This window comes from Myxocyprinus asiaticus, chromosome 15, assembly GCF_019703515.2.
Source record: "Myxocyprinus asiaticus isolate MX2 ecotype Aquarium Trade chromosome 15, UBuf_Myxa_2, whole genome shotgun sequence".
Classification (NCBI taxonomy): domain Eukaryota; kingdom Metazoa; phylum Chordata; class Actinopteri; order Cypriniformes; family Catostomidae; genus Myxocyprinus; species Myxocyprinus asiaticus.
In genome coordinates this window covers 30,375,593-30,400,050 of record NC_059358.1, presented here as the reverse complement: position 1 = coordinate 30,400,050, position 24,458 = coordinate 30,375,593, and the positions used below count along the sequence as shown (strand labels likewise).

At 38.3% G+C, this 24,458-nt stretch overlaps 1 protein-coding gene across 5 annotated transcripts in view; it reads right to left on the bottom strand.

Moving 5' to 3' along the window:
• LOC127453427 (histone-lysine N-methyltransferase SETD2-like) overlaps positions 1–21,097 on the bottom strand; it is a 61,828-nt gene extending 40,731 nt beyond the window's left edge. For 4 of the 5 annotated variants that reach the window (XR_007899407.1, XM_051719748.1, XM_051719746.1 and 1 more), the window contains exons 1-2: positions 20,744–21,097; positions 1,587–1,608 (exon numbers count right to left, since the gene is read on the bottom strand). Coding sequence is in view for 4 of the 5 variants with exons in the window: in XM_051719748.1 (XP_051575708.1) it covers positions 1,587–1,608; positions 20,744–20,778 (57 nt within the window). In the remaining variant the exon portion in view is untranslated. Of the gene's footprint in view, positions 1–1,586; positions 1,609–9,429; positions 9,553–20,743 lie in introns of all 5 variants that reach the window. The other variant, XM_051719747.1, reaches the window with a different exon arrangement.
• Between the last annotated feature and the right edge of the window lie 3,361 nt (positions 21,098–24,458).

Here is a 24,458-nt window from a genome sequence, read left to right as displayed (position 1 = left end):
TGAAAAAAAAATCTGCATTGGTTATCATTTTGATCTTTTATTCAAAAAATTACATTTTTAATTGAGGTAAAACAATTAAGAGGGGAAATATCTCATTATCAAATAAATATTTTTCTCCAAAACACATTGGCCACAATTATTGTCACCCCTAGAAATTTTTATGAGTAAAATATATCTGGGAATATACTTCATTCATATTTTAATTTTTTTTTAGTGCACCTGGGTGACTAGGAACATGAAATTGTTCAGCCATGACTTCCTGTTTCACAGGGGTATAAATATGAGGTAACGCACAGGCCAAATTCCCTTAATCAATCACAGTGGGTTAGACTAAAGAATATAGCTCTGAGGTGCGGCAAAAGGTTGTTGAGATTCACAAAATGGAAAGTGGCTACAAGAGAATAACCAAAGCATTGAAAATGCCCATTTCCACCATCAGGGCAATAATTAACAAGTTCCAATCAACTGCAGATCTTAAGAATCGGCCTGGAAAAGGACGTGTGTCTATATTGTCTCCACACACAGTGAGGAGGATGGTTCAAGTGGCCAAAGAATCTCCAAGGATCACAGAAGGAGAATTGCAGAAATTAGTTGGGTCTTGGGGTCAGAAAGTCTAAACAAAAATATCACCTACATCACCACAAGTTGTTTGGGAGGGTTTCAAGAAAATAAGCCTCTGCTCTCATCCAAAAACAAACTCAAGCGTCTTCGGTTTGTCAGACACTACTGGAACTTCAAATGCGACCGGGTTCTATGGTCAGATTAAAAAAAAAAAAAAGAAAAAAAAAAAAAAAAGAGCTTTTTGGCAGCAAACACCAGAGATGGGTTTGGCGCACACAGAGATGAAGTAGTACCCAATGCCCACGGTTAAATGTGGTGCTGGATCTTTAATGTTGTGGGGCTGTCCTGGACATCTTGTTCGGATACATGGCATCACGGACTCTATAAAATTCCAACAGATAAAAAAAAAATCAAAACCTGGCTGCCTCTGCCAGAAAGCTTACATTGGGCCCTGGTTGGAACTTCCAGCAGGTCAATGATCCAAAACAAACATCAAAATCAACACAAAAATGGTTCACTGACCACAAAATCAAGGTTCTGCCATGGCCATCCCAGGCCCCTGACCTGAACCCCACAGAAAATTTGTGGGGTGAACTGAAGAGGAGAGTCCTCCAACATGGACCTCTGAATTTGAAGGATCTGTAGAGATTCTGTATGATGGAATGGTCTCAGATCCCTTGCCAGGTGTTCTCCAACCTCATTAGGCATTATAAGAGAAGATTCAGAGCTGTTATCTTGGCAAAGGGACGTTGCAAAAAGTATTGAATAAAAGGGTGCCAATAATTATGGCCAATGCGTTTGAGAAAAATATTTAATGAGATATTTCCCCTCTTTCAATTGTTTTACTTCAATTAAAGGTTAGATTTTTGTGAATTTTTTGAATGAAAGATCAAAAGGATAAACAATGCAGATTTCTTTTTTCACAGCCTTCTTTGCTCATTTTTACCAAGGGTGCCAATATTTTTGGCCACTACGTGTTTTTTATCTTAAATAAAAATTGTAAGCGTTTGAATTTAATTACCTACCGAACAGTCATTTAAATCTTCTCTGTTATCATACAAGAACAGCATGAAAGAAAGAAAGCAGAACTTTAGTTAAGTCAATTTAAACTTTCATCAACAAGAAATAAAAAAACCTGTTGTGATAATGTCATCCTCTATTCTAAAAAGGTCAAGGCCTACAAGTTAAAAGCGGTCTAAGAAATTTAATACGATGATATTTCCTTCCTATGGGTTAAGTCAATTCATATCATACACAATTCATACACTTTCAACAACAAAAAAGCAGGCTTTTTGCTGGCTCTCACTTGAAACCCAAATGAGGTGACAACTAGAGATGGGCATTTTGGGTCTGTTCCTCTTAGTGAGCTGCCTCTCTGTCTCTTACACAGGCAGCTTCCTTACTGAAATTATACCTCATAAGAGACCGATTTGGAAAGCTCTACATATGTGGCTAGTCAAAAGTACCAGTACTTCGGTACCAAGTCGATACTAAAATAAAAAAGATGTAACGATACCAATGTTTCTGCATTACCGGTAGTACCGAGCACCAACTCAATCTGGTACCAGCGCGCAGTATGACTGACACACGACTGCGTTAAAATTAGGGATGCACCTATCTGATACCTGGATCGTATCGGCTCCGATACTGACGTTTTTAAACGGATCGGGTATCGGTCCGACTAGCCCGATCCAAATCCGCGTGTTAGACATGTTCGTTACTTTCAAGCACAAAAAAATGACATAAAAGAACCATTAAAACACAAATAGTTCATACGACTCGTGCATTTTATTCAAAGCCACTTGAAGATGTGCGATAGCTCTGTGAATCACAAAAGGCTGTGTTTAATATGTAAATATATAAATGCACGCGCAGCTCCAGCGCATCAGTGAATGGCACTGCTCTGTTTACACACATGTGCACCTATTTTTTGCCTTCACGCGGTGCGCAATATTTGAGCGCTACTCACGAACAACATCTCAGATGTAGATGCTCAATAGTTAGATTCACTTATATGCATTTAGAACGGCACCGGAGGTGCATTTTTACCATAATTTGAATAAGCGAATTAAACTACTGTGAACCTTCCTACAAACAGGACTTCCTGGAGAGTTCAGAATGTTAAAAAAACGTGAGGGGTTTAAAAGTTAAAGGTATAATGAAGAGACTCATGGAGGCAGAGATATGAACTCAGTAGCAAGGTTTATTGAACAGATGATTGAAACAGTGATGTAAACATTGTGAGTAAATCCAGTTGAGCAGAGTGGCAAACAGCAGGTGAGTAATATCCAGACAGTGTATAGACATGATGAACCGATAACTCACTAAGAACTCACTAATCATAAGAAAGTCTTATGATACTTGCAAGCAATAATGAAGACACAGGTATGTTTTTTTTTTTTCTCCCAATTTGGAATGCCCAATTCCCAATATGCTTTGAAGTCCTCATGGTCGCGTAGTGATTCGCCTCAATCTGGGTGGCGGAGGACGAATCCCAGCTGCCTCCGCGTCTGAGACAGTCAACCTGCGCATCTCATCACGTGGCTTGTTGAGCGCGTTGCCATGGAGACATAGTGCGTGTGGAGGCTTCACGCCATCCACGCTCAACTCACCATGTGCCCCACCGAGAACGAACCACATTATAGTGACCACGAGCAACCGGGCCAGTTTGGTTGCTTAGGAGACCTGGCTGGAGTCACTCAGCACGCCCTGGGATTTGAACTATTGAACTCTAGTGATAGCCAGCGTCTTTACCACTGAGCTACCCAGGCCCCAACACAGGTATGTTTGGCATAGTAGAAAGGTCTGTCTCAGAGATACTATCGATGAGAACAGACAAAGAGTGTGTGTGAAAGTGGGGTATATATGCAGTCCTTGATTAGCCACTAATGATATACAGGTGCATGTAATCAGAACTCAGGGGAGAGTAAGCGCTGACGGCAGTGAGGAAGAAAGGTAGAGAGAGACCAGTGGATCCATGACAAAAGGTGCACGATTGAGATATATTACTATATATTACTACTATAATATATTATTATTATTATCATCATCTGTTTACAAATTATAACAATATTTAAGTTGAATGGGTTCCAAAAAATAACTGTGAATGAAAAGTGAGCTGATATCTTACAACTAAATTGAACAAAGAAAGAGATCTGAATCCTTTAAAGTCCAGATACAAGTTGAAAAAAAGATTCCAAAAAAGATTGCAACAAAAAAAACCCAAAGAAACTATCATTTCTACTGATGACTTATACTGGAATTACTGTTAATTTTGCTGCTGCATTATCCAGTATACTAGTTAAAGTTTTTCTTAATAAGCTATACATTTATATTGAAATAATGTGTAGTTAGAGGTTTGTGTTTCTTTACATATTAAAGAGTAAACCCAATTAGTTCCACACAATAATGTAAAGATATTCTAAACTGATTATGCAAAAAAACAACTTTGGTATCGGATCGTCCGATACTGAGATTTCCCATATCTGAATGGGAAGAGAAAAAGTGGTATCGGTGCATCCATAGTTAAAATGCACATTTTGAGCACATGCTCTGTTACTCCTTACAATGAAATGGAAAATTAATCAAATTAAAATCGTGACATCCTAGAGTGATTTTTTAAACAGCTAAAGGCTGCAGTCTCGGTGTAGAACAGACGTACTTTGAATGAATGTATAAATCCGACCACTTATACACTGGAAACTCCACAGACATTGAGAATCATTCATGACACGTTGTATCAGATGACAGAGCAGAGCACAAATCTACTGTGAACTACGCAGCACATGTAAACTATATATTTATATAAATAAATCACAGCATTTGCTCTTTAATCTCTCAACTCAACTTTATTTAAATAGCATTTAAAACAACAGAGTAATGTAACATTTAAAAATTACTATATACACAAAGACCAGTAATCTAAAATGCAAAATACAAACACTCCAAAACTGTGTCCTACATTACATTTGTCAGACTCAAAGGCCAGTGTAAACAGATGAGATTTCATACGTGACTTAAACCGTTTGTGACACGGAGACTTATCCGGAAAGTGAAGATTCAGGCAAAAAATACATGTCATAATAAAGAGCCTTGGGCATAGAGCCCTGAAATTGAATAAATTGAGACAGAAATATTACAACTGTATAGTAAAATGTAAGATTCACAGTAATAAATAATAATAATAAAGCAATATATCACAAGCAAGACTGCTGTTCAATAAAATTTTGGGGGAAAAATGCAAAGACATGTTAAATTGTTCTATTTTCACTTGTTAAAAGTTTTAAGGATGAACTGCTTAGACACCATTTTGATAATTAAATTAAACTCTAAAACATGGAATTCTGGAAAATAATAATAATAACAAAAAGGAAAACATGATTTGGTAAAGAATAAAACAGATTTCAGTAGGGTGCTACTTAAAAACACTTAAGCAGTGCATCATTGATTGAAAAGCACTTGAAGGAAACATGCATTTATTTTAATTTATTATTTACACTGAAATATAACTTTTTAAATAGGCTAAATGGGTGTGTTCAATAGCACATTGTCATATTAGCATATTTATGCTGTGGTACCGAAATTGGTATCGAGAACCATGAAATTTCACTGGTATCGGTACAGACTACTGAAATTTTGGTACCGTGACAACACTGTAGCCGGCAGCTCCACGCATCATTCAAACACAGACATATACAGTATGTACATATATGTTATACGTCTTTGGCTGCTGCATTGCGTGTCGTTGTTCCAGTGTCTATTCATTATTATAGGCTGTTATAATGTTATAAATAGGGCATTTTCAAAGTATAACACATGATATTTTGTCATTATGTGAAGACTCGCTGGCACTACTGCTTCTGAACCATGCATCTGCAAACCGCTGTTGCCATGACTGGAGACGCCATTACCACTGTGTTTATAAAAGGCCTAAAGGGACTAAAACATCAAAATGTACAACAATCTCACCTACATCTCACGGGGGGCTACATTCTCAATTATAACCTCTAGTTTTATTCAGATGGACTGATTTTTAAATTATATAGCCTAATTATGGCTCTTTTCTTTTCTCACTTGTTTTCAAGCAAGACGTGATGCAACCATGTGCTGACATACATTTATGTAGATGTTCTTGGCAGATACATTTATCAAGTACATTAAAAGGTAGTTAAAGGTCAGTTCACCCAAAAAAGTAATTTCTGACATCATTACTCACCCTCAAGCCTGTATGATCACTGCATCTCTTTTCCCCTCATTCAATGACAGTGAATGGTGACTGAAACTAACATTCTCCCTAACATCATCTTTTGTGATCCATGGAAGAAAGAAAGTCATAAAGGTTTGCAAGCTATGACAGAATCACCATCACTTTAAGAGTAAGTCAATACTCACTAATTATATTAAAAATGGCCGCTTAATGTTGACATAATGATTGAAAATGTTAACTGATGTAATCCAGAGAGAACCTTATATAATAGCTTATATAATATGTATATTAAAGATAGATAAAATATTTTATGTTTATTATTATTATTATAGTATTTATATTACTATATTATGTATATTTTTACACACTTAGAGCCTGTATAAGTCAAATGGAGCTCCAGAGAGATGGCGATGAGAGATTTAACAGGTGTTTATTTTTCTTCTGCAGTAGGTTAGTAACATTTTACACAAAGCATTTTTGCTATTTCTGCCTTTCTTGTCTAAGGTTCTGTAATATGAGGGAATATGAAAATATGGTGATATGAAAGGTCGCAAAACTGATTTTTTTTACACAGATTCTGGAATTACAGTTTGATACAGAGACAAGATTATTGATTTCATTTGTTCATCTGAAAGGATTGGTTTACCAATTCTCATCTACATGTTGAAGTGAATAAAAGTGTGTGGGAATTCCTTGAATTGTTAACTTGGAACATGCAGGAATTTTTAAATGTACGCGCAAAACCTTCACCGAATTTTCAGGACCCAACCTGTGTGCACATGCTCTCGTACGTGCGTGTATGTGGTGGGGTCACTTTCATTTCATACCAGCCCCATTCAACTACGCACAGTATAAAAAGCGTGCAGCTGACTAGGGCTAGCAAGCGTTACGCTGCATAAAAAATATTCATGAACCATGTGAAATCTCAGCGCCGCTGCTGAATGCATATTGGGTAAACACTGAGTACTCGGGTACTCTTGCCCATCCTTAGTGACAACTGGTCTACATGTTCCTCTGAATATCCTTTTCTCCCTCTGACCTTCATTTAGGAGTTACCCCACAATGATAGTAGTAGCAGTAATGGGAGGGGCTCCTAATGATTCTGGTTTAATGACCTCATCATTCATTTTAGTCAGTTTTATAAGCGATACTTAATATACTACCAGAACGCTGTCTACATCTTAATAGCACCATCTAGAATCAGATATAAGTAGAGTAGTTACACTTCAAAACACATACAAAATCTTTCTCAAGCATAAAGAACTTTCTGTAGATATCAAAATGGCATGCAAATACAGTATATAATCAATTTTAAGTTTATATTTAATTTTTATTCAAGCGCTTGGTCATCTAAAATTCCTCAATGATACAAAACCAAATTTAGCCTGGAACTGAAGAAGCAGTATTAGTGACCCCGTTTCCACCTGGTATCAAGATGCATTTTCAGTGCTAAATACAGGTCTAAACGGGGTCTAAAATGTTTTGTGATCAGATCACAAAAACCACATATGAATGTGGTCAAAAAGGCATCTGAACGCATCACATTTGAGGTGTAAACACTAATACGTCCAGTGTACGTTTCAGCAGCAGCGAAGTAACTCCCCTCTCCTGTTAATCAACCGCTGCGCTAAAGAGTTTAAACTTTGCCGGTTACGAAACGTTCAATCAAAAAAAAAAACAAAAAAAAAAACAAAAACAAAAACGGACACACACTAGGGCTGGGCAATAGGACGATGTTATCGGATATCGATGATATCTTACAAAGATCCCAATGCTGATTGTGACACTCAACTGACAGATGACGATTGACAATATTGGGAAATGGCAAAACCATGGATCTGGGAAGTCAGGAAATATATTAAACAGTGGCATGGGTGTGAAACAAGCACCCGCCACCCGCCAAATGTGACGAGGCTGAATCCAGTTCGCAAGCCCCTCATCCAAATGTATTTCATGCGCGGGTAATTTTGCTCATCTACCCGCAACAGGCGGGTGACCAGTAAGACTTCTTCGAGTGACACATGACAAGAAATGCTGTTAGTCACAAAGACACGAGCTTGAAGAAACACACTTTATTACATTTTTAAGAACAGACAGAAGAAAATCCGTCAATGCCCGTGTCTGATTCGCTATTTGTTCAGAGGCGTGCAACATGAGCCTGTCTTGTGGAACACATGCATGTAAAGAGTTTCCACTTTTTTTTCCTGTTTCATACGTCTGAAAACTGTTTGCAAGAATAATGTCATCTATGAGAATGCTGCAAATAGTCTTCGATAATCTCAGGAGGTGCTGTGAGTTCAGTTCCCTTTATTTCCATGGACCAGTTCACAGTTAACATGCATTGTGAACATAACTCTGCAGGTTCAGTAATAAATATCTTTGAATTAAAGAAACAATGACGAAAGTGATTAAATCATAAAATAATACAAGACCCTTTCACCTTGAACCTAAAATTCAGATCCATTTTATTTTCTTTAGGCAGCATTAACTGTATTACCAAAGCGCAATACAAACACAAATTCGATAACAACACATTTGGCAGCATTATTTGGGAACACAAGTGAATTTATTAGGCTTTATTATTATTCTTATTATCATCTTTACATTCATAATTGTCTTTAGTTCTTAATCTGTAGGCTAGTAATGTTCTACCTGTTGTCATTGACGGATGCTTGCGTGATGGCAAATGGAGCCGTTGGTGACGGTAAATGTTTGGATTTGGGGAGGTGGTTAAATAAGATTTTTTGATCACTTCCTTGTTTTATTGCTTTTTTTTTTCGTTTAAAGTGCAATTTCAATTTAGAAATGTCTTTTTGTTATGCTTTTCATGTTTCAATAAAGTAATGTAATTTTTAAAGCAAAATCAATAAAGCAAAAATATTCACAGACCCTCGGCAGGGGGCTGACAATCGTATATCGTGATTTTTTTTAAAGCCGATTATCGATAAAATATTTTGTACCTATTGCCCAACCCTAATACATACACAAGCATGAGAACTTCACAGATCTTCTTCCGTTTGTCTGAAATCAACATGCAGAGACACTTATGAGAATCACAAACATCTGCAGCTCAGGTTAATACAGGCAATCTACTCAATTTCTGCTCAAAATGTTGTGTTTGTGCTTAGAGAAATAATGTGCCGTTCTTTTCACGCTTTCTTTGTCTTTTCTGACTTTGTTGTGCTTTAATATCATGCAGTAAAATACTGACAGTGATTGATGTATGTCATCATGAGTACCTCCACACCAAATCCAATCACAAGTGGTCACAGGAGACTAATTTAAGTGACAAGATGTAAACAGCGGTGTTTCACCTGAGCACATGTGTTCGGATCACCCGAGACGCATCTTAATACCAGGTGGAAACGGGGTCAGTATTGCAGTCAAGCATGGCTTAACATTCTTGTATTCTGTCCGTTGACACAAGGAGCTAAAGAAATATCAGCTTATGCCAAATTGTCCATCAAATTCTGCAATTCAAACTATGCTCATTGATGCACTCGATTGAAGCAAGCCATCTCAAAAGAGGGGTCTCAATACTGCAAAGCCTCACATCCATCAACAACATTTCACTTTGATTTCTGCAAATAGTATGGGCTTGTATGGGCTACTGCACCCTTTCCACTCAACAATGACATGTTCAGCTGTATTTAAGGGAGTACCTGAGCTCAGGATTCACCAAAGCATCCATTTTGAGGCAGATCTGATTCAGAGCAGCTTGAAGGAAGCTCCAACAATAGGGCAAACCAACTCAGAGTAGTATGTTCTCTGATGTAATGTCAAACCTACAGATAAGACACAATTGCATTCAGTCAATGCACATTTCCTGACACAAATGCATTTGTCCATATTCATCAACAAAGAATCCAGGGTGTCTTTTTGACAACAGGTATAATTATTTGTTTTAGTAGGAGGATTACCACTGATACCCCACTGCGTGTTCCCATATCTGCATGTGTTTGAGTTCTACTACTTAAAAGGTGCACTCAGTAATTTTTTTGTTTCATGTCGTCTTGGACTTACACTGATACCTAGAGGCGTGACAGCAGCATCATTCACACACAATAGTTTTCAGTTACCGATGCCATTGTAGAAATTCACTATTGACAGTCAGTCATGATTAATTTAATCCATGAGTGACAGACTCTGTTTTCACCTGGTATAAACGTTTTGGTGATCCGATCAGATGTGGTCAACTCTAAATACAGGTCTAAACATGGCCTACAAAGATTTGTGATCAGATAAAAACCTCATCCGTAGTCAAAAACTCATGTGACCACATCACATTTGAGGTGTAAACGCTATCTAGGGCTGGGAATCGTAAGGAATTTAACGATTCCAGTTCCGGTTCCTCTTAACGATTCCAGTTCCTTAAAGGTTCCAGTAACAATTCCAGTAATTCTTTTTAGTACCTTTTTTATAAAGAATTATTTGGAAATGAGAAATACAATTCTTATTGTATTTACTACCTTCTGCTGTCTGTTACCAAATCATTTCAGATTTCTACAGAGCAGATATAATAAATAGGGGTGCACCGATCGATCGGCCACCAATCTATATAAGACGAAGATCGATCTAAGTATGTGATCGGCAATCGTGCCAAGAATCAGGGCCGATCTTTTCTGCAGCACGCAGGGAAATCACACATACACTGCTACACTAATGAATGAGCACTTTCTCAGCCACTGATGCACGACAGTGTGGCCTCTGGAAGGTGAATTGTTGGCTACTCTAAATTTAAACTTTCAGACATGCTGTTATTCAGATGAATATGCAGGTTTGTTTTTAAAAATGTGTAGGAATTATACGTGTATGAATATTAAGTTGCCCATTTTCTAGAGTCATTACAGTAGTAATTCTTTACTACCGTAATGTAAAACTGTAAAACTTTAGAGGATACAGAGACTGCAAACGAGTATAAAAACGAATTAGACAACAAATAATCATGCGTATACAAATTTTAGTATATGTGATGTAACATGAGTAGTGACAACCAGACGTGTTGAGCGATAGAGACTGTTTGAGCGATCATGAGCACTTTGAGCTTCACTCCCTTCAATATGCTCACTCGTGGTGTCAAACAAGCGCGCTCTCCAGGTGCTCTCAGTATCTCAGTCACTCATCTCAGCGCTATTCTGTGAGCAGTGTTTCACATTAATTACCTAGACTGTGGCAGCCCCCCTGCTGCAATCAAAACTGTGTTATATTTTAGCATCTTCAAAGTAGTCACCCTTTGCCTAGATTTTGCAGACATGTACTCTTGACATTTTCTCAACCAACTTCTTGAGGTATCACTCTGGGATGCTTTTTAAACAGTACAGGAGTTGTTCCCATCTATGTTGGGCAATTATTGGCTGCTTTTCTTTATTATTTGGTCAAACTCAATTTCAAAAACTTTTTTTTTTTTTTTTTAATTAAATTTAAGTTTCATAATGAAATTAATATGGTGGCACAATTATATTTTTGTCTACAAAACTAATTTCAAAAATTTAAGCATACGCCTTCAGATCAAAAGATTTTTAAGATCATGAGAAACATTTCAGTCAAGTGTTTCAAAACTTTTGACCGGTAGTGTGTATATATTATATGTATTGAGTTTAACTATTATATTTAAAACACTATTTAAACATTTCTGAAAATAATAGGCAAAAAAAATAAAATAATATTTATCAAGAATATTTGTGAAGATTCTCTGATATTTTTAAAGCCCGCCAAAAAAGCAGATGTGACGTATTAGTCTGTAATTACAATTGAGCAGTTTCGGAGACAAACAAATTCTAATCCAGGGGTCAAATCCAAAATACGATGATATGATGAGCAATATTTAAGTTTAGGATTTACATGGACAAGATCAGTTGATGCTCCACGACCTTTATGTGTCATTGGTCAGGAGATTTTATCTAATGACAGCATGCGACCTGCTAAACTCCGCAGGCACCTTGACACCAAGCATGCTGAGGTAGCGGAAAAACCTCCTGAGTTTATTAAATGTAAAGGCCACTGAAGCTTCATATCACGTTGCACTGCGTATTGCCAAGGCAGACAAAGCACATAACATCAGAGAGACAATGATTCTGCTGGCAGCCAAAGATATGGGTTCCTTGATGGTAGGAGAGCATCAGGCACAGCCCATTTTTTGCACTCCAGATCAACGAATCCACTGATGTGGCCCACTGCGCACAGCTGTTAACATATGAGGTACGTGAAAAACATGGACATTCAAGAAGAGTTTCTATTCAGTAGTCCTTTGCCCGCCCACACACACCCACACAAACACTCCTGTTACAGATCTTCTGACTGGTTTGACTGAAATGGACCGTTATTGGAATTTCAAATTATGTTCTTTTTTTTTTCTTTTTTTTTTTGCTAGGAACTACCATTGTTTTTGTTCAATTTTTTCTCCACCATTGTAAAAATGATATTATATAAAAAGTTGTATATTCAATGTCAATTCAGTTAATAAATTCCACACTTTTCTTGTTAAACAACAAATGATAAAAATGTTTAAATAAATGCCAAACAATTGTCTGACAATCTGTTCAGATGTGTTTGTGTGGGTGTTTGGCATTGTGTACGTTGTGTCACAAGGAGGCCCACTGTCTTTGACTTGACCTGCTCTAGTCGATTTTGTGTTTTGACCATTTGTGAACTGCGTCTCGTTTACCATGCTTTGTGGTTGTGACTTTTTTGCCATGACATCACCATTCATATCTATTAAACCAGTGTTTTTTTTATTAAATTACAAAAGTTTTTCATAGATCTAGCCTCTTAATTTTGCTCTCAAAGTGCACCAGACTGATGCATTTAACTTTAAAATGTACAAAATTTTCTTACAAGTCCACCCACCATAGTCTCACAAAATCCTGTGGGAAACACTGCTGTGAGGATTCCAATTTAAATCAGATTAATGTTGGTCATATTACCACTAATCAAAGCAATTTCATTTTAACCATAACGGCACCACGTCTTCACACATTGCTTAATAATTAGTGATTTATGTTACAGCAAAACACCAAAGACCGTAAACAAATCATAGATATTAATGGATTTCTCACTGGAGCAGTTTTAGAGCTTTTAATGGATATATTTTTCTTATTTTTGAATGCATCTCTGCTGTGTGTGATGCTCTCATGGTTTTTAGTGCTTACCAGTATGTCACAATGACTTTTTGATATTGACAACAGAACTATTCATAACTGTCATTCATAAATGTTAGCGATTCACAATTAATGTAATTTTAATGTAATTTTGGTAACTTTATACAATGGTTCCATTCGTTAACATTAGTTAAAGGGGACCTATTATGCTTTTTGGGATTTTACCTTTCCTATAGCGTGTAATATAGCTGTTTGTGCATGTAAAAGGTTTGCAAAGTTACAAAAGCACAAAGTCCGTGCAAAAGGGAGTTATTCTCTCCTACAGACAACACTGCTCAAGAACTACTTGAAACGGCTGGATTGTAGTCCAGCCATTTCTTCCGTGAAGTATCTACACTACCGTTCAAATGTTTGGGGTCACTTGCCTGAAAAGTTTCTCATGATCTTAAAAATCTTTTGATCTGAAGGTGTATGCTTAAATGTTTGAAACTGACAAAAATATAATTGTGCCAACATATTAATTTAATTACAAAACTAATTTTTTTTTTAAAAAATACATTTTTGAAATGGATGACTTGGACTGAATAATTAAGAAAAAGCAGCCACTAAGTGCCCAGCATATAGATGGGAACTCCTTCCATACCGTTTAAAAAGCATCCCAGGGTGATACCTCAAGAAGCTGGTTAAGAAAATACCAAGAGTAAATTTCCACAAATTCTAGGCAAAGGGTGGCCACTTTGAAGATGCTAAAATATAACAGTTTTGATTTATTTTGGATTTTTTTAGTCACAACATAAATCCCATATTTCCATTTCTATTATTCCATAGTTGTGATGATTTTACTATTATTCTAAAATGTGAAAAAAAAAAAAATACAAAAATGAGTAAGTGACCCTAAACTTTTGAATTGTAGTGTATGTCACTATGTAACACATTTGCATAATGCCCGCCTAAGGGCTACTTTGGCCCACCCTAAACAAACGTAGTTATAGCAGAAGCCAGGATGTATTGGGTTAGTGTTGTTGCCATGTCAAGAAGATGCTGTTTTCCTTACTGCAAAAGCAACACCTCTTTGTTTGGACTTCCAAAGGCAGACGAATTGAAGAATCAGTGGTTCAAATTATTTTAATTATTTAGCAGTACAACCACAAACAATGCCGGATTTTCAAGACGGTTACCCCTGAAAGATGGTGCAGTTCCCACTTTGTTGGGACATTCTGGTGCTTCAGGATCACAACCTGTAAGTATGTTTGATTATTTGTGGATTTATCTGATACCGAGAGTTCAAATGTGGAGTTTTGTGTTGTAGCTACGGTGTACACCCAGTGCCACTAACGGAGATCCACGGCTAACTTGCTCACTAACTCTCTAATACCCCCCGGTAATGTCCAACCGGGAGTAAGCCTCTGTTCTCCATTCATATCTCGGGTGAAAAAAGTTTGGCTACACCCATTTCAGCAAAAGATGACTAACTTATTTGCACCATGTGTCTTTTACTTGAAGCTTTGTTAGGTTCACAATAACAACAGTGTAAAACGTACCACTGTGAAATGTCCTGCTCAAGTCATGCTTGCAAAGGTGGTTTGGGTCGATCAGCTTGTTCTTCCAAACCTTCATTATCGGGCTCAAACTGGTACGGCAAAAACCGACGCCATAGTTACCATAGTGTTTACAGCTGTTAAGGAAGCCTGAAACTCAGTTATGGTAAGGGGCATTACATTTACGACACATGCTCTACGCAGTTGACCAATCACAACAAACTAGGCCAGCTGACCAATCAGAGCAGACTGGGCTTTTCGGAAATGGGGCTTTAAAGACAGGACCTAATTCAGAGCGTTTGAGCCACAGGATGAAAATAGGTTTAGCAGAAATGTACAGTATGAGAAAAATAATGTTTTTTGAACATTAAAGTGTGTAAACCTATTCTAGTAGACCCCCAAATTAAAATCATGAACCTGTAAATTAGCATAATATGGGCTCTTTAATGCATCAGGTATCATGAACAAACAATGAACAATATATTTTTACAGTCTTTATTAACTGTAATGTTAGTTAATAAAATTACAATTGTTCATTGTTAGTTCATGTTAGTCAACTTTTGATTTAAAAAAAAAAAAGTAAAACCTTTTTGTAAAGTGCTACTGTAATTTTACTGTGTGGGGCATAAACATATGACTGCACAATACAACTTGCAAAAGTGTGGCAAAGGGCATTTAAAAAAAAATTAAATAAATAAATAAAAATAAAAAATAATTAATTCGGTACAGGTCGATCTTAGAGTTAAAAAAAAACAGAGATCAGTATCAGCCTCAAATTTCCTGATCGGTGCACCACTAACAATAAATCAGAAATAAATGTAATCTAGTTGTTGTAAAAAGGTGTGTTTGTGTGTGTGTATCCGTCCTGAATGTGTTCCGGACAGCAGCGAAGCACCACCCCTCAACTGTCAATCAATCGCTGCGCTTAAAACAAGAGTTTAAACTTTGCCAGTTAAGACCAGCTTTAAAAGGAAATAACCGTCCGATCTTTTATAGATTTTTATGGTTGAATGAGCGAAGCACACAACAGAGCCCTTCAATCAAGGGGAGCCTACAAGCTGATTCACAAGGTAGAGAAAATACCTGTATGTCAGATAGAACATCAGAGAGATGGAGATGAGAAATGTAACAGGTGTTTTTAAGGATGATGAAGTTGTCTGTTTTAAGCGTTTCTGTTCACCAAGGTAGCATTTTACACATGGCATTTTTGCCATTTTTCCCTTTCTTGTCAAAGATGCAGTAATATGAGCCGCACGATGTGATGAAGCAAAACTAGACTGCTCCAATGTCACGCACTTGCACTATACAGTCACTTTCTAACAGAGATGCGCTACAACGTCATGTGCATGTCAGATTAACAGGTTTTACATAAATTCAGCAAATATATGACAGCGCACTGCTCAGTAAGCACAAGCTTACATTAAATTCGTCACGTGTCCACTGAGCTGCAAATTGCTGCAAGAGAGAAAAAGACTCAGCAGCACTAATTACTTGCGCTGGTTTCTAATATTACGATAGAATCATCTGTGTGGTTTCATTTACAAATTCCCACTTTATGAACATGGAACTGGCGGGAATTATTAAATCGTGCACAATACCATGCCGAATTTCAGGCCCTGAACATGTTAGACATTAAACAATCCATTTGGAATGAACTATATGTGGAGTTTACTATGAGACAATTAATATTTTATTAGAGAAGACACGGACAATTCTATTAACATGCTATAACTGACCGTTACACTCTCTCCTATGGTAAAAACGAGGTGGTTCACAACAGGTGCATTACACTGGTCTCTAGCCATGCTTTAAAATGGAAAATGTTGTAAGTTTTCCGGTCGCTTTCCGATGCCGGTCCACAACGGGACTCAGTTTCCACCGCCTCTCATGTGCCGTAAGCATGCAGGCATGTTCAAATGAAAGCAAAACCAATGAAGCTTGTAAACAGTGTTCTCTTGTAAACAAATCGAGCTGCACTTCCGGTTGTATCACGTACGTCACGCAAAAGGCGGAGGGAACGGAGTTCAGAGAGGCATCGGAGAGTGACCAGAAATAAACAATTATAGTGAAAACGACTTAAATATTGATCTGTTTCTCACCCAAATTGATCGTATCACTTAAGACTTTAATTTAGCCCAACCATTGGAGTCGTATGGATTGCTTTTACTCTGATTGTCTATTTTTTTTTTTAGCTTTAAAGTGCTAATCACCATCCACTTGCATTGTATGGACCTACAGAGCTGAAATATTCTTCTAAATATCTTTGTGTTCAGCAGAAGAAAGTCATACGCATCTGGGATGGCATGAGGTTGAATAAAGCACCATTCATATTGTCAGCGATTCTGTCACTAGTCTCTGCATTTCTTTTTGCTAGTGGGTGTTCCTACTGCTGTCGCTCTAATGTTATTGGTTGGCTGCATAACTGGCCATAGCTTTAGAAAATCTGATCATAGATGAGCTAGATTGCCAGTAAAACAAATACATCATTCTTATTTTGACAAGGAATCATTTGCTTTGCCTCTAATAATGAACATTCTGCAGGGGAGAGTGCTTTTATATAAACCACAGCTGTGCTCATGCTCAATGCATCCTATCATGAACCAGAGAAACAATCTATTAATATATGAATTAAACTCACAATGTAGAAAATTTTTGGTACATTATCCAATTTGATAAGAAATCAGTTTACTTGCCACTAAAAATGAGCAATGAGTAATGAGTTTCACTGTCTTTTCTCATTGGCTGTCGCTGCGCAGTATCGCTCTGCATTTGCAGGAGTGTTGAACTTTTCTCAACTTTGTCACGTCTCTTGACACGCCCACACCCTGTCGCCAACAGTCGCTGTTGCTCGAGTTGCCAGAAGTCGCCAGCTCTCGTTGAAAATGAATGGTCTCCTGTCGCATCCAGCGACAAAATCACTGACAATGTGAACAGGGCTTAAATGATGAGAGAATTTTCATTTTTGGATGAACTTGCACTCTCTTAAACTACATAGAAAATAAATTAACCACTAACAAAAGCCTTTATCGGCCAAAATCAAAATACAATGCATCTACATTTATTTCCTCAGTTAATTCGGGATGACTTCAAGGACTTTAACACTAAAACTTATAGTTAAAATAAAATCATTTTGTTTAATCACTGACCCACAACAATTAGTTTACTCATTTTAACCACTAATAGATCTAAACATAAATAACTAATATTGGCATTATATTCGTTCATTTTCTGTTATAGCATAATCTAATTTACAGTTGCTTTGAAACAATGCCTGTTGTGAAACGCGCTATACAAATAAATTTGACTTGAACTAACCCTTTAAAATTATGTGCAATACCCACAATCCTGTGCCAAATTTCAGGCCCTGCAGTAGTATTTAGCTGGTCATGTGATCTCAACATGGCAGCCCCCATGAGGGGACCCTCTCTATGTAGACTTAAACAGCTTTTATAAGGTTACTGATGTACTCATCTTGTGTGAGAGCTCGTGATTTAATACATACATTTCAAAATTACTATTAACTCTTCAGGAGTTACGCTTTTTTTTTTTTTTTTCTTTTTTTTAAGAAAAAAAATTACTGAGTGCACCTTTAAGTTAGTATGCTTTTGATTAGGCTACCTTACACTTGAGACACAATCTCCAATACTTCCATATATTTTGCGATACATTTTTAAACAATGAATAGAACATTTCAGCAGCTAGAGTAATATGATGCATTAATCTACAATGATTTGCTTAAAATAATGGTCACAAACCTCAAATTAAGTATGCTTTGGGGAAAGAGAAAACTTCCAGTTGAAATGGTAAGCTGTAACATTATGCCTGTATGTAGTAGCAGTCAGAAGTGGAGGGAAGAGCACTTATCTGCCTCAGCAGGACAAACTGCCTTGTCACAAATGTGAAAGGTAAAAGACACTGCTAGCCCTTTTCCACCAACATGGTTCGGGGGCGGGTTCCTGGGCCGGTGTGAATTCTTGAACTGTTCCGTGCATTTCCACCGCAGAAAAGGTCGGGGCAAAAACCTGGTTCAACACCAGCCCCAAAAGCTGGTCTCCACACAGGAACCGATTACACCAGGGGGCGGAGAGCGGGATAATGTTTCGTACCAAATTTTTCCCAAACAACAACAGTAGCAATCGTCTGCAGCAAAGAGTACTTTTTAATATACACTGGCGGCCAAAAGTTTGGAATAATGTACAGATTTTGCTGTTTCGGGAGGAAATTGGTACTTTAATTCACCAAAGTGGCATTCAACTGATCACAAAGTATAGTCAGGACATTTCTGATGTAAAAAACAGCACCATCACTATCTGAAAAAAGTCATTTTTGATCAAATCTAGACAGGCCCCATTTCCAGCAGCCATCACTTCAACACCTTGAATAATCATGCTAAATTGCTAATTTAGTACTAGACTATCACTTGCCATTATATCAAACACAGCTGAAAGCTATCTGGTTCGTTAAATTAAGATTAACATTGTCTTTGTGTTTGTTTTTGAGTTGCCACAGTATGCAATAGACTGGCATGTCTTAAGGTCAATATTAGGTCAAAAATGGTGAAATAGAAACAGCTTTCTCTAGAAACTCATCAGTCAATCATTGTTTTGAGGAATGAAGTCTATACAATGCTTGAAATTGCCAAAAAACTGAAGATTTCATACAAAGGTGTACACTACAGTCTTCAAAGACAAAGGACAACTGGCTCTAACAAGGACAGAAAGAGATGTGGAGACCAGATGTACAACTAAACAAGAGGATAAGTACATCAGAGTCTCTAGTTTGAGAAATAGATGCCTCACATGTCCTCAACTGACAGCTTCATTGAATTCTACCCGCTTAACACCAGTTTTATGTACAACAGTAAAGAGAAGACTCAGGGGTGCAGGCCTTATGGGAAGAACTGCAAAGAAAGACACTTTTGAAACAGAAAATCAAAAAGAAAAGGTTAGAGTGGGCAAAGAAACACAGACATCGGACAACAGATCATTGGAAAAGGATGTTATGGATCTTAACCTCATTGAGATTTGTGGAATCAGTTAGACTGTAAGGTGCATGAGAAGTGCCTGACAAGACAGCCACATCTATGGCAAGTGCTACAGGAAGTGTGGGGTGAAATGTCACCTGAGTATCTGGACAAACTGACAGCTAGAATGCCAAGGATCTGCAAAGCTGTCATTGCTGCACGTGGAGGATTTTTTTTATGAGAACTCTTTGAAGTAGTTTAAGTAGTTCTGAAAAGCAACAGTGGACGGAGCAACAATGTTTTGGACTGGGACATCGACCAGCCTGCTATCTAACCAGGACCTTAAATTCAGCCAGTCACGCTCAAGCTAAACACAGAATCGCTGGTGTCCTCTGCTGCTGATCTCAGTAAGTTATTATATTTGCCAACTTTGTTAGCTTTCCTTACACTGTTGTCCTTACTGTTGCTTTGGTGCTATGACATAAATGAAGCCTGTGTAATATTATTAATTTTTAATGTCTGATGTGAAAGGTTTCAGCAGAAAATACTTTGATACAACTTAATGAAATGTTTCATTCGACAAGTTATGGCAAAGTGAGCAAACAAATGATGGTATGCTGCAGGGAATTCACAAATGTGTGTGGGTGACATTTATTTAAACAACATAGCCGTATTTTGTCTACAATATTCATCATTATTATGATGATCATCTACATATTAACTACGACTATAGCTCAGGTTCTCTAACAACACGATCCTCGACTATACAGCAATTATGTCTGGTTATTGAAGGCACCTCAGAGATCCTCCAGCAGAGACTCGCTAGAAGCTGAAAAATGTACATCGTGGATTTGAGGCCTCCACGGGGGCCTCGCAGCGTCTGTGTTTCCACAAAATACTATTCACTTTGATACTACAATCCGTTTAATGAGATTTTTGTGTGAGACTTATAATGAATGTAGAACAACATATTCATATTAAGAGGAATCTAAATAAAACATTGTGCCCATTTATTGGACGTGTTTTTGATCGGCCCCTGTATGTTTCTTCAAAGATCGCTGGCTAACTGCAGGACTAACTGTCGCCGTGGTTACCATTTGAGACGTCTTTGATTGTTTATCTTTTATAAACGAACCTCTTTGTTAACAAACATGTTTCCTACAATGTTTTAAACTGCACAGCCCAAAAATACAGTTTGGGCTGTGTTTTTTCTCTCTCTGAAACAATGAACCAGGGTCACGCTCGGTTAGCGAGTTAGCAGTGGTAGGACTAACTAGTAGCTCAGTGGCTAACTTGTTACAATTTGTAGTGCATGTAGGTTTTCTTTGGGTATGTTTTGTGTGCCAAAAGAAGCGCACAGCAGCGGTCAAATACTCACTTCGAGTACTTCTCCAGGTCAACGAAGCGCTCCATCTTCCAGGACAATGATGGCAATCTCTTTCACTTGGTTTCTCCTGAACATCCACAGACGTCAAATCCACACGGGGCAACAATCTGCTCTTCGTAAACACAATTCAGCCTACAGCGAGATCCAAACGCTTACATCTAATGCTCGGTCCACGGTGATCGAATAAAGTCCCGTTAGACAACGACTCTGTACTGTTTTATCAGTACAAAGCGGGCTGTGGAAGGCACCATCGTTTTTGTTTCATGGTGTGGACAGCAGCAGCAGACAATCGGGGCAGCCTCAAAATTATCTGGCGGAGTCGACATGCGATGCACCGGTTGCGGCTCCTCCTCTCTGACACCGCAGCACATGCGAGAAGGACCTGGCTGCAGCCTGCAGAATGTGGCGGGGCTACATGTGTCGCCCCGCCCATAACATAGTCTCATTGGCTCGTTCATCTTTCATAGACACACGATAGGAGATGTGGTCGTCGTTGCTGGTGTGTTATCATTGTTTGAGAGATATTGTATAGTTGAGCCAAACCATTTGATTATAGTACTTGTATGTGATATTCAATCCTAAATTCCATGGATTTTATCCTGCGTTAAAAGTGAGGAACAAATCGGGATTTATAAAGGCTGAAACTGACGTGAAAATGTTCTTAAACAAATGGCAACTGAAAATCATGTATGTGTTTGTGTTTGGTGCTCATACCTGTATGCCTCATAGAATGTTCCTTATTTTCCGCTGTAACGGACTATTTATTGACTGGCGTTAGTTACTGTGTGCATGTCAATTAGAAAGTATTTTTTAGGCCAACGAGATAACGGAGCAGACAATTTTGGAGCGAGGAGGAGAGATAATCGTTTGCAATCCTTCAAAGAAATGAATATGAATCAATATAGAATATGAGTGAAAGCACCGCAACTATCCCATGAATGGCATAACAGTTTTCATCAGTTCATCAGCCTCTTGTTTGCTGTTGTTGATGGCATAAATTAAAATTATTAGATTGAGCAGATGCAGATGGTGTGCATAAAGCAAACTTGGTCAGTGAAAGAATCTATTACATTTTATATAATTAAATTCACAATTAATTTCTCTAACCATGCGTTATAATGAAGTTATAATTGATTTACAGATTTGTATGAGAGCAGACACATCAACACAATTTGTTCATCAGTCCATGTGACTCAGTCCTACTATATTTGTTTGAAATGACACGTGAGGTACAACACAGTCACTTACGAGTCATAGCACTAAAATCAAAATGATCTTTCCTAATTATTTCAGCATTGACTACGACTGTATTAGAGTTGAATCTTTGCCATATAGTAGGATTAGTAATTTTGCCCTCCGCTTTCAACACGACTGAAACAACAACATTCTGCTCAGTCAGACTCCTACTACATCTGTTTGCAATTTCAACACAATTTCATATAACTTACGAGCCACAGCACTATAATAAAAATTATCAGGCTACACTATTTTAAAACGCATCTATCATGAATACCAATAAAAGATGACCAAGCCAATGAGAGTAAGTTATGGGCGGGGCGACACGTGTAGCCACGCCCCAATGTGTTGTCCCACCCCATTCTGCAAGCTGCAGCTAGGGATACTTGGCTCATGCCGTGAAGAAGGTCGACATGCGCTGCTGTCCAGAGGGGATGATGACGAACCGACAGTTTTGACGGCCTTTGTTAAAAGGCTATATCGGTTATTATAAGAGAAGGTGGAATAATTTTGCAAGGGAGGACATACGATAATTATGAAACCCAACCCGTACCCAAGACCGTGTGGCACGACCCTACCCAGCCCGGAGGTAGGGCATAGCCGGAGGATTGGAGAGCCAAGGCGGAGCCAGGTGACTGACAGACCAAGGAGGAGCTGGAGGGACAAGGAACCCCGGTGAAGCCGAATTGGCTGGAAGACCATGGTGGAGCCGAGGGAACGTAGAGCCGAGGTGATGTCGAGGGATCGAAGGGCCAAGGCAGTGTCCAGGGCTCGGAGGGTCTAGGTGGAGTCGGAGGGTCGGAAGTTCCCCTTGTCTGAGATGCCCAGGGTGGGCACAATGGTGGGAACCAACTCCAGGTCTAATAGCCCAGTGAGAGCTGGCTCTGGGATGGACGAGGCTTGCAACACTGGCTCTGGGAAGGACGAGGCTTGCATTGCTGGTTCATTGGCCGTGGCAGGCATGGGCGTTGGCTCGTGGACCAGAGGCGAGCCTGTGACATGGCATGCAGTAAACTGTGGCGTGGCTGTGACATGGAGCAGATTCAGGAGTGGCTGTGACATGGCATGGAGCAGACTCAGGATCCGGGGCAGAAGATGGCGCAAGCTCGGCGACCATGGCGTGGGACCCTGGCTTGGCGACCATGACGGTGGACGGCTCTGATATGGCAGTCACTGTAAAAGTGCATAGTTCCTCATCAGCCACTCCTACAGTGAAAGATGAACTGCTCAGTTGCAGGGTTAAATCTATGTATTGAGCCAGACTGAGGGTAATCTGACCGCCAGGCATCATGGAGGAGACCGGCTCATTTAGCCCAAAACGGAAACAGTCTTTGAGGGCAATATCATTAATGTCCACCATGTGACACAATCAACAAAAGTCCACAACATAATCCTTGAGGGGACGATTCCCCTGGTGGAGATGCAGGAGTGCAACTGCTGGGTTCATGATGTTCAGTCAAGTATTCTGTAACATTGGTTGCAATGACAGGCAGACAGGACACAGGAGCAGATGAAGACGATGATGAAGTGAGAACCCAAGTGCAGTTTATTTACAAAGTGCAGTTTATCCAAACGGGAGTACAAAACAAAACAAACATAAACGACTTGAGTACATTACACAAAACAATACTCAACAAAAGGACAATGGCAAACATGAGGGCTTAAATACATGGACAAACACGACAATGACAACCAATAACAAGTCTAAACTAATAACAAGATAACTAGATATTAAAACATGAACTAATTAAAAGCCAAGACTAATAAACAAAATACTCAAACAATGAACCAATGAAAACAAGACATATGAACAGGGGAAACACATGACAAGATCACATGAGGGAACAGGAAATCACGTGACATGAACACATGACTATGAAACAGGAACTAAAACACATTTAAACGTGATAAGTACACTAAAACATAAGGGGGAAAAAGCATTGCCTTACCGTTTATGTGCTGAAACTTAACTTGGTGCAGAACAATCTAGAATAATATGAAATAATGCAACAGTCCTCTCTATGCAGACTGAACTTTTTAGAATGTTGAATCTTTGTGACAGCTGCGCTAAAAACAATCTAGACGCAGCGCAAAGAATGAAACAGTGCACAGGTGTCTCGACATGCGTTTTTGACTATTTGAAGTTGTTTTTAAATCAAATCAAAATCAAATCACTTTTATTGTCACACAACCATATACACAAGTGCAAATAGTGTGTGAAATTCTTGGGTGCAGTTCCGAGCAACATAGTAGTCGTGACAGTGATGAGACATATACCAATTTACAATAAACATCAGATTTACACAACACAATTTAAAATCTAATATACACAATTACACACAACATAATATACAAATAATAACATACAATGTACAGTATACAATACACACAATATAGAATACACATTATACAATAAAAATAGTATATATAGAATAAAATATACAGTAGGTTGTATTGTACTGTATTGACA